Here is a 19,586-nt window from a genome sequence, read left to right on the forward strand (position 1 = left end):
CTGGAAGCAACCACGATGAAGAAGTCACCGCGAATTGATGACGTCACTGAGAGCTGCAACGCTGTTATCAGTGCTGTTAAAGGGCTAATGTAAGTATGCGGACATGGACAATGTACAATGCTTTGTAAAGTACATTGTCCATGCCCTCATGCTTACATTACGCCCTTAACAGCACCGATAACAGCGTCGCGGATATCAGTGATGTCATCAAATCGCAGCAGCTTCTTCATTCATCGCAGTTGCTTCCAGACGGTTGGCACATCAGTCGTCCTGGAGCCTTGTCGGGAAGGAGTCCTTCGGTGTAAGTCTTGTCAGAATAATCAGCATCATTGTTCCGTATCCCACCCGTTTTTATGTATTAGAGATCCAATCCTGTCCAATCAGGAATGTAGCAGAGAATGGGATTTCCAAGCCTGATTGGACAGGATGAAGTTGAATACAGATCTTACGAGCTGTTGGGAAGTTACACCTTTACATCACCTCCTTTAGGGCCTAGTTCTAAGTTAGAGGCAAAGCAAAAAAAAGGGCGTATGTTTGCTCCTGACCAAACAATGTTATAATTCAAGATGTGCAAATTGGGTGGGGTACGTATACCCTATGACAGTAACACCGACAAGAAAGACAGCGACATAAAAATAACGATTAACATGAATGCGACAGTGACTATATATGTACATACTATAATTTAGATGTACAGCATTTCCAACAGCTCTTATACCCATCACCTGTACATTCCGAATAAACAAAAGGCGGCAACTTGGAAGGACATCATTCACACTGCTGACAGTGTGATTGACGCTTTTTATGTTGCTGTCTTTGTTGTCGGTGTTACTGGTAAAAAATTGTCCATCCTAGTTGGTTGGATGAAAATCCAAATTCACAAAACTGGGGAAAATTTTTGATTTAGTAAGTCAACCCCAAATATATAGAGCCACCATTTGTTTTGGATTAATTTCCATGGAATAAATATTTAATATATAATTGTGTATTTCAACATCAGGTTAAAAGTGTTCCATGACTGATTGCACATTAGCAATTAAGCCCTATATAGAAAATGACATCTTATTTCATTCCAGTGCTGTGGTTCAGCTGATTTCCAGATACATTCTATTGAAAATTGCTTCTTTTGTGGTCCCTGAACAATGAGAATAGCTAAAACAAAAAGGATGAGCATAACTACAGTAAAAGAATAAATCTGAACAAACTAAAGACATGACCATTTGTCTGGGGGTGGAAATCCTCCTTTAGTAAAAGATGACTGCAAAAGAAAGGTTTGGTCTGACCTGGCAATGCACTTTCATTCATATACATTAAATGGACTTCAGCGGGAGAGATGAGGGAAAGGATCCCGGAGTGGAATTAAGTATGGCACAACCAACATTTTAAAATATAGAGGCAGCTTAGGTGAGATTCTAACTTGTCTTGTGATATATAGACACATACCCTCTTACAAACAAATTGTTAATTTGTTTATTACTTTGAGCGTTTATAGGTTTAATTATTTACTCATCCACAAAAATAGTATAATCCAGGATCAGCATAGCACGGCTATTTAAGGAAAATCACTTTAAATCCTAAACCTGTTCTCAGAATGTTAAAAGTGTTATCAAAAAAATAATGACAGTGACAGCCCTCTGTATATAGGATTTCAAGTAATATAAAATAAACTGGAGGAATAAAATAGGGGAAATAATTGCAGCAACTATTGTAGACATTCGTGTTACGAATATTATTTACTATTTGGGGGTGCAATGTAGTTTTAAATGTTGTACACTGATAATAGTATTTTATTGTCACGAATTCTATTATATTACACAAAGCTTAATTGGTTATCTACCCTATTGTAGAAAAAAGCAAATACAGTAATTTGTTCTGTGCCGACCAAAATGTCACCTGCTCTTTTTCATGTCTAAGCCAGCACCTGTTGCCAATAAACTTTACCTAAACGAAGGGAGGTGCTGGAATTAACGAGTGAATGACGGCCATGACAAACCTATGGGCAGTGTCCTCTTTTTCAATGATTTAGAACATCTAAATTTCTGCACTGCGTGAATTGTGTGCTGGGTGTAGATAATACTTAACGTTAACGATTATGTAAATATTGCATTTGTTCAATCTAAACAACAACGAAATCAACAGTGTCGACGCCAACAAGAAAAGCTTCTAGCTTCCATTGGAATCTGCTCAATAATACTCATGTTTTATTCTCCCCACCAATAGTCCTCACTGACCAGTGAATTGACCATATGTTTACTCTGGCCTGCTGCACAGTTTGTGCTGTCATATTACGCCAGACCGCAGAAACGTCCACTTCTAAATCTGTTCAATAGACATTTCTATATAAATTTTAATGGCACCACGTTTCTGTTTTATTTATTACATTAATTTAATTTACAGAATATATATAGTTCAACATCAATTTTATTAAACTAAAATATAGGTTATATAACATATGTAATTCTGCTAAATCTTATTTTAACATCTTATTATTTTATTATATTGCCTAATAATGTGAATTATCCACACAGTGAATGGAATAAAATTATTTATACCTTAATGATATATTATTTCCTAGGTTTCATTTCTGAACTCTTTAATACATTGGTAATCTGTCTCCTGAATCATTATTCATAATCTGTATAATTTATATGGTGTTTAGTTAGATCTCGAAAATGCATGAATATTGACTCTATTCTAAAAATATTTACATGTAGGTAATGTTCAAACGTGTAGCCCTAAGGCATTAAATATTATAAACGTGACAATTCATGTTTATAATTCCCTACCATTGCCCCCCCCCCCTGTTGCATACATTTAGTTCCTGTTCTGATTGATATCTAACAGTACCTTTGAAATGAATGACGTTGCTACATTATAAGTGGTCATAAAAATGAACACAAAACATAGAAAGTGTCATTTTTAAGACAAGTAAATCTAATACCGTTATTCAACATCATTGTAAATAGTTACACAAAATACACTTCTACATGAAATGGATCTTATGGCCGTCTTGCTTGTACTTATACACAATACTATTTGTCAACACACAGATGCTAGAGCCAGGATTATGTTTATTCTTTGTGCAATTCTGATCCCAGATTATGAAAGAAAATCTTATTCATAAATCCACTGCTATAATTATGTGCTCGCTAATTTATTTTTAATTTTCGATATTTTGCAGGTCCAAGAATTAAATAAGATGACAAGACTTTTCAGAATGATGCAGTTAACTTAATTGCGTCTCAAACGTTTTAAGACCATAGGTTGCTTTGTCAAACCTAGTAATTATGTGCTATAACTCAATATTTTCACAATAATATTATTAATAAATGTGAGCAGTGAGCTTTAAAGTGCATCGATTGCTATGAGTAAAAACACATTATTTCTAAAATGTTGCCCAACAAAGATCAAATAGTCTGTAACTTTACGAAATCTTAAAAGCGAGAATATAGAGAATTAGGTATTGTGTATTTCAGAAGTATTCGTGTTGCATACTATTAGTATACGAACATTCGGACTCGGGTGCCAAGCAGGCATTAGGGAGAAGGTTACAATGAAATCACAAGGTATGTCTGCTTGATTGTAACAATTAAAACTTGACTATACATGAGGAACGGAAATTGACACCTCTCTATGACCTGTAAAGAAGCACTGCTATTAAAAAGGGCGGCACTGGGGATATGTAATTCGATTTGTTACAGGTTTTGATTTTATTAGAGTCCGGCCAATTGATTTCCTTTTATTCTGAGTTAGTTAGAGGGATATTTTACAGTTCACATATTATAAATTATCGGAAATTGTTTACTGAAACTAAGAAACGAAAAATATACATGTAATAATCAGATTTGATTGTTGCAGTTTTCTGTGTGGTTTCAAATAGAATGTTAATAGTATAAACTATGACGGATATTTTTATTTATAGTCATCCATCTAGATGAAAGAGAGATTTATGTTGTTGTACAATGGTAAACACCAAGCACACAACAGAGAGTGGAAGGAAAGAGAGAACAGAGATTCTGTAAAACATTATTCATATACCAGATTCCATGCACAAAAAAAATATGTGTTATTATTGTTATGTTTGTATTGGTAATAAAAACGTGCACGCTATAAAATATGCTTTAGCAAGCCACAAATCTTGAGAGAGTGTGACAATGAATACATTATATCAAAACTAAAAGCAGTCCCTCGCCGATCAAAAGGTGAATGTGATTTATATTTAGGATCCAATACTAAATGTAAAGTTAGATCTACACTTTTCTATAGGCTCACCCACAGCCATCATTTCGAGCAAGCTGTCATTTCACAGGCCTGAGTGTATGGATTAATTTTTGCTTTTATGGCCGATAGTCATTGTGAAGCTAATTGTGATGTCATGATGACACCCCGTATCTCTAGTGCTCTCACATTAACAAATAATATAGCATCTCATTCACTAAAGGGCTGGGAACCATCTAGAATTGCACTTAATTTGTATTGACTTCATTTTTGTTTGTCTAGTCACCTGACAATAACTTCTAACACCCTGGGCTGAGAGATATCCTAATTTGCTGAAGTGCTGATGACTAATGTTATTCAGACCTTTAAGTCAAATTATTGGTTATGAAGTATGGCTATGGTACTGTAAATAACAGGTTATCATTTCGCAATCTCCTTACATCGGGAATATTAGATAATTGCAGCAAATTCGAAATGTGGTAGCTGAAAATGCTAAAGGATTGCACATTGTAATGGATGGATCAGGCTGATATCGCATTAAGGGGCGAATTCAGGTTAAATTTTATGAGGGTGTGTAAAAATACTGGCTATAAATCCAATTTACAATAATTTTATGTAAGGTAAATAAATATACATTACACATATTCATCTGTTCGCTGCTGGTAGCACATAAATCTCGGGTTTAACTATTCTATTAGATGTTTAGTTCAGCACATCAATGTTTAAGCCCACATCAAAAAGGGGGGGATTAATGTAGCGAAGTAGCTGCGAGGAAAGTGCACAGTTTAAAGGCCTGGAGATGAGAAAAACTTCTGTAGTAAAAATAAACATTGAAACCCAACACTCATTCCCTTCTTCATCTCTCAAAGCAGAACAGGAGCACACGGGGCACCACGTGGGAATGTAACTGTTCCATGTACAACACCACACACACGAGCATTGTACCAACCGTAGTACCTAATTGGGGTCCCCCTAATTACACACTACCGGTATTATGCTATAACTGGAGAAAAAACATATATAGGGATATAAATATTGATACTAAATTGATAACTAAAGCTCTACTCAGAACATTGTTAATTATTCCTGTGCATTCACACTGATTTACTCTATCAATTACTGCCTGTATTGTGAAATGCATAACCCATCATTACTAAAACAATGTCAATTTCAAATTTAATTAGCCAACACCTATGTGCTATTATTTTTGCTATTGTTCTGTTTTTAGGTATGATTGAAAATATTCACCGGTACATTACATAAGCATACAATAGACGTTTGTTGAAGGTATTTTGCATATTTAGTAAAATGTAAATAAATGTTGTCTATAGATAGTAGGTCTCATAATTCTTTTTTTTATCTGACAACAGTCTCAAAATAATTAATTTTAAATTTGGCAAAGAAGAGAAACGCGCTATATGTTTTTATAACCAACATTATTTCCTGTTGCCGACACCTATATAAATTACAATTAATATGTTTTGAGTTGTTTTGGAGGGGGTGTTGGATCATCATTCCTAACTCTAATGACCTCAAACGGTTTTATCACCAAAGACAAAGCCGGCACAAAACGTCCCGGTGTTTCGCCAGGATTGTCCAAGATGACAAGGAACAGGTATAACGACAGAGTGATTGGCTTCCCTAGTGTTTAAGACGGTGTCGTCCTTTGTATATGTATTTTAGTGCCGCATTAGCATAGTCTTTGGATTTCAGTTTCTGAGGCTCTGCCGCACTATGCCAGGCTATCCCCAGGTGTATTGAGGTATTCTCTGTGCACCCAGGGACAAGGAGCTGCTATTCTTTTCCTCCCATGATTAGGCACAGCCCTGCAAGCTGCACCATATGCTTCTTCTGATCAAACAAGCAGCTACCTAGGCAGCAATAATTGACGAGATCTGTTGGAAATCACGCAGAAAAGGAGCCCACTGAGACTGGGAGAGTTGACAAATCATTGCTAATAATCCTTTTAGGGACATCACTGACTTTGTAGTTTACAATAGCTTTATATATATTTTTTTTAATCAAATATGCGCTGACATAATGAAGAGCAAACCAGAACTCATGTTTTATCACACGATAATTACATAGTAAAACCACTGATCTTCCCACATATCCAATTCATGGAACATACATTAATAATAATAATATTGTTTACTTTAATAAATACTTTTACTAGGTAACTAGTAAGAAATTCTTGCACCCTTTCTCCGGAAATGTTTGGTGTATTATTAACTTCCTAGCAACAATTAATCATTAAAAAAATTCTTTATACTCTATATGCTATATTAATAAATATAGTGGATCTTCAATGCCTCTGGAATAATTATCAAATCTAATTCACTTAAAACTGAAGTCCCTAGAGTATGGGTTAACAGTGGGAAAACCTTGGTATTCGGCGCAGAGGGGGAGGGCCGGGCATGTCAAAGTTTGCAGAAAGAAAGTAATGTTTATTTTAGTATAAACGTGGCTGGTGTTCGGGACTGTGGACAATGGAATTAGGAGACAGGATCCCTGCCAGAGCTGCAGCATACGATCCAGACCTTGTGGGCTGGGACTTTTAAAGCTTTCACAAAATCTTGGAGAAATACAAGCACATTTGCACAAGGTTTAACAGATCAGTTCATGAGTGAAAAGAAGGTAAACAGGGATAATGAGGACCTACCTTCAGGAAAGACCACTCTCATTTTTAAATAGCTGGTTGTCAGTCTGATTATAGACGCTTTGTCAAGCTGAGAGGTGATCGCAGAGGGCAGTGGCAGCAGTTTAGCCAGTTCATAGAACTCACTGTTTTCTTTCTCCCGCCTAGTCCGCGCAGCGTTTTTGGATTTCTCTTTCATGGCGGTGCACTAGCCCTTTGTTTGCGTAAATAAAACTCCTCAGAATCATCAAAAAGTGTGACAGCTAAAAACAGCTCTGTTTTTCTAACCGATGAACATTTAATGGCAGAAACACGCAGCCTCAGAACATAATGATAATAATAATTATGATGGTGATAATGATGAAAAGCAAGGGTTAATGGCAGGTAAGAAACTGGTATCCACGGAAACGTGATATCCAGGTATGTATTGTGTTTTGGAGACTTTAGTAGTGGGTTCAGTTCTTCTTTTGTCCAAAACAGGAGCCGGTGTCATTCCAGGACAGATACGGAGTTGTCGGAGTGTCTGTGTCAGGTCAGAAGGCCTCATATGCCAGCATAAAATGTTACCCTGTGTAGAAAGCAGAGAGATCAAAATCAGCTGACACTTGCATGTGATTCGGGTACAGCCATCCCTCAGATATTATACTTACAGAAAGGTAGATAGACACGCATTACATGTGTAATAAATATATATATATATATATATATATATATATATATATATAATACAATGACTGTGCGTGTATTAAAAATTAAAAATATATTGTTTTCCTATTTCAGCACCTGTAAATGTTATTATGGTGCTATGAGTTATCTTTACAATATGCTTTTTCTCCAATACTGTAAAGTATAGCGGGCACTGCACTCCATTTTCCAATAGGATGCATACATATCTAGACTTGTGTATGTGTGTGTGTATATATATATATATATATATATATATATATATATATATATATATATATATATATATATATATATATACTACACACATTAACGTGTACATTTCCCACATTTTATCTACTGGGCTATTTATTAAACACAAATTGATTTGTGTAACAAGTTGTCATATAGCGTAGTAAACAATAGTCTCAATTAAATGCTTCTTTCTCTACAGATACAAACTAACAGTGTTGAAAGAAATATGCAGATTTTCAGTAGATTATTCTATTATTCAGCTGGTGTATTGAACCAGTATATAGAGATCTAATTCTGAACAGTAATGAAGCCACAAATTCCCCCACCCAAACAGATCCACTCACTTCATTGCCTTGTATCCTGTGGAGAGCGGGTCCAGTGCAGGCTCCAGTGATGAAGTTTCTGGTTAGTACAGAGTGGCTAATTGTGAGCTGAGGTAGCCCATTAACTTGTTCCTATCTTAGCGTTGTAGTTAGTAAACTTCATTCCTGGTCCAGCTCTCTGTATCCCTCCCTTACTGCCACTCACAGAGCCTTGCTGGTCCCCATTGGACAGCTCCTTCCACAGTATACCCTCTGATTGGCTGCCGGCCGTCATGTCGTACTTATACTGGGACACATTGAGGGGTCCCGGCCTGTGACCCCCAGGAATTGTCCTTGCGCTGGGTCACTGCCTGGACCTGTACGTTATAAAAGCTGCAATATACAGATACTGCAGAGAGGAATGTGATAGTGACAGTGCTGTAGGCGGAGGGAAGTGCTATCAATACATAGATGACGTTAACGTGACAGCTAATTGCGCTATTAAGTTTAGCTTAAGTCCAATTGGAGCTCCAGCTGACGGACTGATATGTATAGTCTATCATAATGCCACAGGTATTTGATTTTGTAATTACATGAGAGCATAGAAAGGAAATAGAAAATATTTGTATAAATAGATTCATACATGTAGACAGTGATATAGAGAGATATTGATTGAGTGTAGATGAAGGCACATGATAGTGTATTGATTCAGACAGGCATTTTAAATACATCTGGGCAAGAAGTAGGTAGCAAGCTGTGCCTGGTGGGTTATCTATTAGCTGTTGGTCTATAGTCTGTTTTTCATGGTTTTGGACTCGTGATGCAAGGACAACCCTGAACTAAATGGAACAGCTACCATGCTAACAATGGCGTAATAAACCTTCTCATAGATACACTGGCATACAGCTCATCAGATAGGTGCACTGGTGCCGGCTTATTGTAGTTTATCCTTCTTATGTTAATACTTAGCTAAAACTTTTATGACAAAATTATTTACTCTTGATAAATAAATTTCAATGTAAATTTTGTTTTATTAGCTGTCATTTTATGCAAGCGATCTATTATTTATAGGCACGAATCAGTTTACACTAAGATGTTCATATGTCCTTATTATTAGAAAATAATACCGTGTACACAGTTATTTATATTATAGGGCAGCGACAGTATTTTTCTACAACTAACATTCCGGTTTGGTGGAAATAGCTCCCAGGAAGCCGATGGTCCTCCTGTTATATTACCCACACAGCTTAGTGTATGTTGTATTACATAAGAGACTGCAGTCAGGCTCGCCAGGAAAGTGAACACTATGTGCAACTTTTATTGGAGGTGGTAATTGCATTTTATACTAGTATAGTCACTCTACAAAACGTTCATTGTATATTATTACACAAAATATCTAATTCAAAATTATCACTGAAAACAAATATCTAAGTCACAAATTCGTCACATTAAATAAATGTCGGTCTAATTACTCTGTTAGCAAATAATAATTAGTGGCGGCGTGAAATTCGCGAGTACTTTAGAATGTATCATTTAGATTAACCTGGTTAGTGTAAGGTGAGTTCTGCGGTACATCTGTAAAACATAGCACATACATTATATATAAAAGCCATTTCTTAAATGCATTGTTTTAGCGCCTGAAATTATTTAACACATCAATATAAATAATTCAGGACACCCAGTCATTTTAGATGTCAGATTGGTAAATGCTGTGTGTTACATTATTCTAAAATATAACCAATTAATCTGAAATGTTTCTACATTTACCCAATACACTGCCAACACACTCCCCCAATTAAAGTCCAAGAGCGAATCATCCTTACAACATTTCCAATGTATTTATAATGTGTATTTAACCCTTTCCGTACCCTGATCACGGTAGCTGAGCACTTTTATTAGATGACCACGATTTATATCTAGAAACTAAGACAGTAATTAGGCACAGATTATTAATTAAAAAAAATGAACTGACTTTAACTTTATAGTGTACATCTCAAAAGCAAAAGCGTGACAGTTATGTGCATCTATATATATATCTACTTTCTAGTTATATTCTTCAGTGGAGATGTTTAAGAATAATGCTAAAAAAAAACGAATTATGAAACCATTTTATTTCTTTTTATATGTGTTTTATGAAGAAAACTTTATGACAAGATAACTTTGTTTACAATAACGCCATCTATTCATTGGTTCGTGTCTTTGTGAGAAATGCATGTACCGGTATATAATTGAATATTCCTGTCTCCATAATATGGATTATTCCATTTGTTACATCGTGAAATCCCGGTTAATGAGTATTTATTTCAGCATTAATTAATACAGAAACACTGACACAGAAAGGGTAGTGCAAAGGTAAATTATTGAACATAATCTAAATATATGTATATTATCATAGTTTGCTTTACAACGGCCCAGGCATTGTATAGAGTGCTTTGATTATACACTGCCTGTTACACATACTTTGTCAGAGTAGTACTATGAATAATCCACACTGCAGGGTTGGATTTAATGCTATCCCGATGCGTCTGTCAAGCATAACGCTGATTTCCCAAAACACACATACCTATCCATATACATACATAGCACGTCTATTATATCAGAGTTTACCCACTTAATTCCAATTAATAACAATAATAATAATAATGTATAGTTATAAATAAGGCAGTTACTGAGTATAATTCTATATTACAAATTAAGTATTTTATGTTTCTTGCGTACATCGTTTCAAATGTCTGTAAATAAATATTTCAATAATATACCATTGGTGAACACGTCCTTAAAGATAGGAGAATGGATTTGTTAATTGTAATAATATGATTGGCAATGTCTTTAACGTCTTATCCAAACATTAATTTAAATAGTCTTGCAAACAATTGATTATAGACCAGTCTAGCAGCGTTGCAATATCTATCTATCTATATGTATATGTGTGTATATATATATATATATATATATATATATATATATATATATACATATAAAATATATATTACACATAGTTAATAAACTTGCCACGAGCGGGGCAAATATATATGGGCTATACATTTCTGGTGGATTAATTGAATAAACGACGAATTGACGTTCACCTGCAAAAATGTACAAATGAGCGTAATTAATCTGCGAGGGTTCTGTGCACGGAATGAGCGAGTTACAGTAACCTTTGGTGTTTCATTGATAATTAATACCCACGTAATGAGAATAACAGTCAGACATTTCTACATATTCGAGTCATCTAATTGTTCTCGTATCTCCCAAGCACTTAGAAAATTAGAAATAAAAAATATTCCTATATATGTACATATGTCTATAAAATCAGCAAGCATTCATATTACTCGTGTGATTACCTACATTTAATAGGGAAATGAATCTATAAGTGGGCCCTAATGTGAGCTGTGTGCGCATTATACCATTAAAGGATTGCTGTAGGGGTCTGTATTCTCATTCTGCAACACGAACCCATTACACCACCTGGCCATTTCTATTCACAAAGCTGGACACAAGGCTGCGTAGATACCCGCTAACACAGCTTCTTTCCATGCAAATAAAGGAAATGTCCTAAACTTCTCAGAGATCATGAAATTAAAATGTGAGGATCCCTCTCTCACGCTGCCATCTGTGCATGACATCCCATGGTTACTGCAGCCTGTATCTCCAAACTTCCCCCTGCTGTGGTTCTAAGGTACCTTGCTCCAGACACATTGTCATGCAGACATTGTCCTCCGAGGGCCTGATGCTGAGTTAGGAGCAAGGCAAACAAACAAAAAAATAGGAGCAAATTGGCACCTTGGCAAAACAATGTTGCATTGGAGGGGTGGGAGTAAATTTAAAATGTGAAGACAGATTTATAGTTGGGGGTAATGTGTCAGAGATCAACTTTACCTTTCAGTGTAAAAATACAGCTGTCCAGTATGTGTGTGCTAAATGCAAAAATGGTCCAGTATTTTTCCTGCACCCACAAAATAAATAGGTCAATTTGCATCCTTTACAATATGCAATATGTAGCACTTAGTCTCTTGTATCACACTCACATTGTCCCATAGATTGTAAGCTTATGAGCAGGGCCCACTTACCTCTCCCTCTGTATTACCCAGTCTTGTTTTATTACTGAGTTTGTTCCCAATTGTAAAGCGCCACAGAATTTGCAGGGGCTATATAAGTAAATGATGAAGATGCATTGCAACATGGTGTGTCCGGGAGCAAATTTACTACTGTTTTTTGTTTTGCTCCTAACTCAGCATCAGGTCCTGGGTGAGCAAGGTGGTTTCATTTTTATCAGATTTACAGATGTTAACTAACAATCTTCATCCAAAAGCTTCCATACTTATATTTATAACAATGACAAGAAATATCACAAGACTATATGTGTGTGTGTGTGTAGTAATAATATAATGTTAATTGTAAAAATAATACAAGTCACTATATAGGTTGATGACCATGTAAAAGAACAAGGTTGGAGGCTTTTACAGGGGCACAAAACTCTGAAGTGACTTCTATAATATTTCTCTAAATCAGAACTTATTGCTGTACTTTGATTGCTCATTGCAGTACTGTGGTTCACCTGTTTAGAGTAAAACAGTAGCCAGGGAGTGGAAAAAGTGTTACACACATGGAAATTAAAATGCTATGAAGCCAAATGAATGTGTAGCAAAATATTTTTTTTTATTGCAGTACTGTGTCAGCCAGAAAAATCTATGTGATGTTGAATACTTTTGTGTCAAAAAATACAAAAGTATTATATGAGTGATACGTTTATTGGCTAACTAAAATACATTTTTTATATTTGCTAGCGTTCAGAGCACAGAGGCCCCTTCATCAGGTACTTTACAAATGAATGACTGAGAAAAGGGCACAACATTTAAGAGATGTTACATCAAGCAATTTGTACAGGGGGGAGGAATACATCATAAAGATAAGTCAAATGAACAGAGAAAACAGAAGCATCTTTTTGAGCTGACAAGGACCTTACATCAGAGACAGTGAACTTCAGTCTTTTCAGCCTAGTTTTTTTGTAGATATTTAGAATAAACAAATAAGGTCTATAATAGGCTTGAAATAGGAAGGAAGAGAGAAATATAAATGTTATTAAATATGTCATCATTAACACTTTAATAAATAGAATAGCAAGTAGGTTACTGTAGGTGAATTTCTGTCTTCTTTTTTCGATAAAAAAGACCCCTCTCTGTTCAATTTTTTTTTATTGGGATACATAGATTGGGGACACACATTACTGAAAGCATAAACGTTTACCCCAATGTAGTCAATCTGTGCTCAACGTTATCAAACAATCAGTTTAGGAGAAAATAAGAACCAGCCAAAAAAATATATATATATTTTAAACATTTTTCCTTCACTTTATTCGATGTTGGAAAACAGCACAAGTCCACCAATCTGGGAAAATGATGCCTTTATTATATCACTTCTTTGTGTGTGAATAAGCTTCTTGTCCCATGATTCAGTATCAGCCTTATGGAGCACTTTCTTTAAATTTATTATTGGCTATTTTATTATTTTATACTTTAATGGATATTAAACTTCAAAGCTGTTCAATGTAATATTAATTTACAATTAACAATAAGTTTACTATTTGGTAAAGCGAAGTCAGTTTGCAAAAACAGGATCATGGTAACCAACTTTTAATGAAACTGCTGCCCAGCTTTTGAATTCTGAACCATAGGTTAAGAACACTTGAGGTTCACAATATAATTTAAATATATCTTAATGTCATTGCTGTATTATACAATGTTTTGTGTGTTTTTAAACAGATGGTTTACTAGTATTGGTATCTGCTTCTTTGGTAAAGTCCCTGTTTGGAATTAGTAGTTTAGTAGTGTTGACTAGCGGTGAACATTGAGAAATAAGGTCACTATTATTATTAATATTTATTAGGTTAAATTTCACATGCTTGAAATAACCTGGGTACATGTACATACCATAATAATGCATATTATGTTCCACAGAGAAACAATTAAATGTCTCTGAAAAGCTGGTAACATGCTAGTAATAAAATTAATCCATGTAAACCAAAATACCATAAGATTCAGGACCCTTGGTTTCTCTACCACAATCCCCAACCCCTGGCATGTCTTAAAGCTACAAGCCAGGGTTTTTCCTTCAATTCTTTATCATATACCTTGTCCCTCTCCAATCTTCCCTTCTCCCTTTCCTGTCCCCCTTGGAAATAAAACAAAAAAAACACCCTGGGCCTGATTCATATTCGGACGTAAGTCTGTTTTCATGCCGTATCTTGTGTGAAATTTGTGTGAAACGCAAATGACACTCATGACTGCCTATTGTTAGGAACCCCTCCACCCGGCACAACACAACCCGGAATCTACTCTGCCAGTCAGGTGTTCACTGGAGCCCCTGATGGTGGGGACAGACTGGGCTGCAGACTGACAGAGGGTCGTGAAGTGTGTACCGGCTGGGGAGAACCCAGGCAAGCGGAGTAAGGTCCACGCAGAGGTCAAGGGCCGGCAGCAGACAACGGTATCAGTAAACAAGCTGAAGTCAGGGGTCACAGGCGGATAGCAGAAACGGTAAACAGGCCAGGGATCAGGGTCACAGGATACACAAGCGGAGTCAGTTCAAAGCCAAAGGTCATATACGGTAAATCAGAAGTGGTCTCAGAAGACTAGCGCAGGAACAAGTAGGTCAGCAGACTGGAGCACAGAAGCTATAACCGGCAATGAGGTAGCAGACCTCATTGCCTTAAATACTAACCCCAACCAATCAGAGCCTAGCTCTGCCAGAATACTGCCCATATTTAATTAGCCCACAGGCTATCTATGTGCGCACGTGCCCAACAGTTCCCCTTGCTGGGACGCGGCGCTCTAACACACAGCTTCCCGACCGTTGCCTAGGCAACGGCCGGGCCGAGCCCCCGTAAGTGACGTCCCGGTCGCCATAGCGACGGCCGGGATGGAGGTAGGGGAGTCGCGGCGGCTGGGCACCGCCGCGGCTTGTAACAGTACCCCCCCCTTGAGGAGTGGTCGAGGGACCCCGACATCCAGGTTTTCTTGGATACTTCCTTAAGAACTCCTTCAACTGTTTAGGGGCATGAAGTTGTCTCCGCGGAACCCAAGACCGCTCTTCTAATCCACGATTCTTCCACTGTACTAGGAAGTGCACCTGCCCCTGCACTCTTTTAGAGTCGAGGATTTTCTGGACCACAAATGTTTGTGGTAAGTTCCTAATTCCAGAACATAGGTAAAGAGAGGGAAAGAAATGATCAATTGGGGCACTCAAAATGGACATATCATATATTGCATATGTTATAAATTCTGTTAAATACTCTTTTATTAGTTTATTTTAAAACATTCAAATAGCGAAATATAAAAAGTGAAATTATAAGTGAAATTGAAAAGTGTTTAACTGATAAAAAGGACAAAATGAATTGTCCTACCGCGATACTACTCCAGGAAACTAAACTGTTTTGTAGGACCATGAATATTGTCATAACGTTAGTTCCATAGATTATTCATTTCCCTGGATACTTATTATTTGGACCATGCTTTACGCTTGCCTCTTATATTTTAAAGGTGTAATGTGACTTCACTCACAATGAAACCAGTATCATAAGCCTATCAAGCCACAGTGGGTTTGATTCTAATGAGCCCGCTTGTTAGAATATTAGGAACCCCAATGTAATAAAAGTATAAGCCCTTTGGTTAGTTGCAGGCATGCGCTGACTGCACTTAAGGCTTAATTTACAGGCTACATTAATATGAAGCCTTGCCAATTAGGTCCATATTGCCCTTCATATAAACGTGATCAATACTGCTAGTCCTCTTATGGTATCAGGACAAGGAGATAAACTATACTCTAAAGTTCCCTTATAATATAGTGATTATTGGCAGTATGTTTCTTTGGGCTGCTAACATATGCCCTTGACCATCCGTTTATGGGTTAATTCCCTATGAGCGGCACTTGTGAGAAATGAATACGTGAAAAATTGCCATATACAATTGGTGGACAAGCTGCATCGGAGGAGTCAATATTTATAATTATCAACTGAGGATTAGCACATACTGCCTAAATTAAACTGCCAGAGGATAATATCATGGAGGAGTAGCAAACGCGGCGTCCGCCGACGCGCGTTTCGCTAGATGCTTTTTCTTGCCTAGAAAAAGCATCTAGCGAAACGCGCATCGGCGGAACGCCGCGTTTGCTACTCCTCCATGATATTATCCTCTGGCAGTTTAATTTAGGCAGTATGTGCTAATCCTCAGTTGATTTCATATTAATGTAGCCTGTAAATTAAGCCTTAAGTGCAGTCAGCGCATGCCTGCAACTAACCAAAGGGCTTATACTTTTATTACATTGGGGTTCCTAATATTCTAACAAGCGGGCTCATTAGAATTAAACCCACTGTGGCTTGATAGGCTTATGGTACTGGTTTCATTGGGAGTGAAGTCACATTACACCTTTAAAATATAAGAGGCAAGTGTAAAGCATGGTCCAAATAATAAGTATCCAGGGAAATGAATAATCTATGGAACTAACGTTATGACAATATTCATGGTCCTACAAAACAGTTTAGTTTCCTGGAGTAGTATCGCGGTAGGACAATTCATTTTGTCCTTTTTATCAGTTAAACACTTTTCAATTTCACTTATTATTTCACTTTTTATATTTCGCTATTTGAATGTTTTAAAATAAACTAATAAAAGAGTATTTAACAGAATTTATAACATATGCAATATATGATATGTCCATTTTGAGTGCCCCAATTGATCATTTCTTTCCCTCTCTTTACCTATGTTCTAAAGTTACTTAATGATCGGGTGCACCTATCCTCATGATGTGCAGTTAAGCTAATGGAGCTAGATTGATACATACATCAATGAGGAAGTGTATGGATTACCTGGTGCGTTTTTTTTCTTTTTTTTTACAGTTGTAATCAAGTTCCTAATTCCCACAGAAGGCCCTGTAGGCTGGGATTGATTCGGGTATAATACTGGCTTAAGTAACGAACAATGAAACGTGTTGGGGATTTTCAGAGAGCCAGGGATCTTCAATCTAAAAGCTACCGGATTAATCTGCTTGGTGATCATGAACGGATCAATAAATTTAGGCCCCAGTTTTTTACAAGGCTGTCTGAGCCTCACATTCCGAGTTGAAAGCCACAATTTCTGGCCCACTTTGAATGAGCAGGTGGTACGATGGTGGTCCGATTTTTTTTTACCAGACAATGAAGATTTTCTCAAGGAGGACTGAACTTTCCTCCAAATTACTTTCAGATCAGCAGCTGTGGAACGAATCTCTGGGATACCAGCAGATTTGAGAGAATATAACGAATTAGACCTGGGATGGAAACCGAAGTTACAGTAGAACGGGGAAGTTTGAGTAGATGAGTGAGATGAGTCAGGGCAGCAAAGAGGACCAGTTGTCATGGAATTCTGAAGTATAACATCGGAGGAACTGTTCCAGTGACTGGTTAACCCTTTCAGTTTGCCCATTTGACTGAGGGTGATATGCAGATGATAAACTGATCTTGATTCCAAGGAGAGTACAGAAGGATTTCCAGAATTGGGCTATGAACTGAGAACCCCAATCGGAGACGATGTCAGTAGGAAGTCCATGGAGCCGGAAAATATGTTGAATGAATAAGACGGCCAAATCCCGAGCAGTAGGCAGTTTGGTTAGTGGAATGAAATGTGACATTTTGCTGAACCGGTCTACCACGACCCAAATGGTAGCGTGTCCTGCAGAAGGTGGTAGATCAACTAAAAAGTCCATGGACAAGTGCGTCCATGGTTTTGCAGGAATGGCCAAAGGAACTAACTGACCTACTGGACGGGTCCTGGGGACTTTGTTTCTGGCACAAACCTCACATGACAGGACGTGACTCTTGACGTCAGCAGACAAAGATGGCCACCATACAGTACGGGAAAGGTTTTCTAATGTCTTAAAGACTCCTGGATGTCCAGCAGTTTGACTATCGTGTGCTTCAGCAAGAACTGCCCTCCTCAGATGAACTGGGACAAACAAACATCCTACTGGAGTATTATCAGGAGCTAATCTTTGAAACCTTTGTAAAGTACAGCTCAGGTCTTGGGTTAACCCGGCATGAATCATAGACAAGGGGATAATAGGTTCTGGATTAGTAACCGGAGCATGGTGTGCCAGAAAGCTTCTGGACAGGGCGTCTGCCCGGACATTCTTAGATCCTGGACGATATGTAATTATAAAGTTAAAACGAGTGAAGAACAGCGACCAACGAGCCTGCCGAGGGTTCAGTCGTTTGGCCGACTGTATATACTGCAGATTTTTATGATCCGTTATAACGGAGATCTGGTGTGTAGCGCCTTCCAACCAATGTCGCCATTCCTCAAAGGCCCATTTGATTGCCAACAGCTCTCGGTTTCCCACATCACAGTTGGCCTCCGCTGAAGAGAACTGGCGAGAGAAATAGGCACATGGATGTAAGCGGTGAGTCTGGGAATCTTTTTGAGACAAGATGGCACCCGCACCGACGTCAGAGGCATCATCCTCAAGGATAAACGGTAACTTAGGATCCGGGTGTCTGAGGACCTGAGCAGACACGAAGGCGTTCTTCAGGGTTTCAAATGCAGTTATTGCCTGAGATGTCCAGTTAGCTGGGTCGCTTCCTTTGCGAGTCAGGGTGACAATAGGAGCCACAATATCCGCAAAGCCGCCAATAAACCTCCTGTAATAATTGGCGAATCCCAGGAATCTATGGACCGCCTTGAGGTTATTCGGTTGTACCCAGTCTAGGATTGCTTGGACCTTGGTTGGGTCCATAGAGAATCCTCCTGAGGAGATTATACAACCAAGAAAGGATCATTAAATAGTGATCTTATAACAGTAATAGCATATAGAATATATAAAGATATAGATAAAAATTATGCTTATAAAAAGCAAGACATAAAACAATCATATTACATGGCTTTCAAAAGAGAAAAACATTGCTATCAATATATAATTAACCCTTATTAGACAGTATCCAGTTAGATAAGGGTATCCAACAGCTGAATCAATAACATTTGCAGGTGCTAGTAACCCTTAGAAGATCCTAAGCAGCCGTGGAGAAAACCAATAGAATGTCAATTCCAATAAATCATCTGTAGAAACAGAAGTTGTCTCTTTTGATAAAGAGGAGTACAGTAACTTTAATATTGCGATGTTGCCTCTTTTAGTGAAGAGGAATACAATAACTTCAATGTCACAAAGGGATAAGTTAGTTTGTATCATAAACCGAACCCTTGGTCACGTGACTTGAAAAGCTTATCCGGATTGGTGCGCACCGAAGAGGACCTTTAACCTGTCTCCGGATTGTTCCATTAAACAGTGGCTTAATATAGCATTGTTCCTTGATGTGAGGACATTATCCGCTGGGGGTAAGAATACACATATATCTATATATCTTATGTGGAGGGACGCAATGTCTGCCGATGTTTAGCCGTCCAGATGGTAAGAAGCTTTCATCTACCACATATCCTTACTACTCTTAAACCCCAGCTGCACGGATATTACTTGTATACGGACAT

General features: G+C 37.5%; 1 protein-coding gene across 1 annotated transcript in view; it reads right to left on the bottom strand.

The window, feature by feature from the left end:
* SIM1 (SIM bHLH transcription factor 1) overlaps nt 1-8,440 on the bottom strand; it is a 63,742-nt gene extending 55,302 nt beyond the window's left edge. The window contains exons 1-2 of the mRNA XM_075200634.1: nt 8,119-8,440; nt 6,881-7,424 (exon numbers count right to left, since the gene is read on the bottom strand). Of these exons, the coding sequence (XP_075056735.1) occupies nt 6,881-7,055 (175 nt within the window). The 5' untranslated portion in view covers nt 7,056-7,424; nt 8,119-8,440. The remainder of the gene's footprint in view (nt 1-6,880; nt 7,425-8,118) is intronic.
* Between the last annotated feature and the right edge of the window lie 11,146 nt (nt 8,441-19,586).

The sequence above is a fragment of the Mixophyes fleayi genome, chromosome 3 (genome assembly GCF_038048845.1).
Source record: "Mixophyes fleayi isolate aMixFle1 chromosome 3, aMixFle1.hap1, whole genome shotgun sequence".
Classification (NCBI taxonomy): domain Eukaryota; kingdom Metazoa; phylum Chordata; class Amphibia; order Anura; family Limnodynastidae; genus Mixophyes; species Mixophyes fleayi.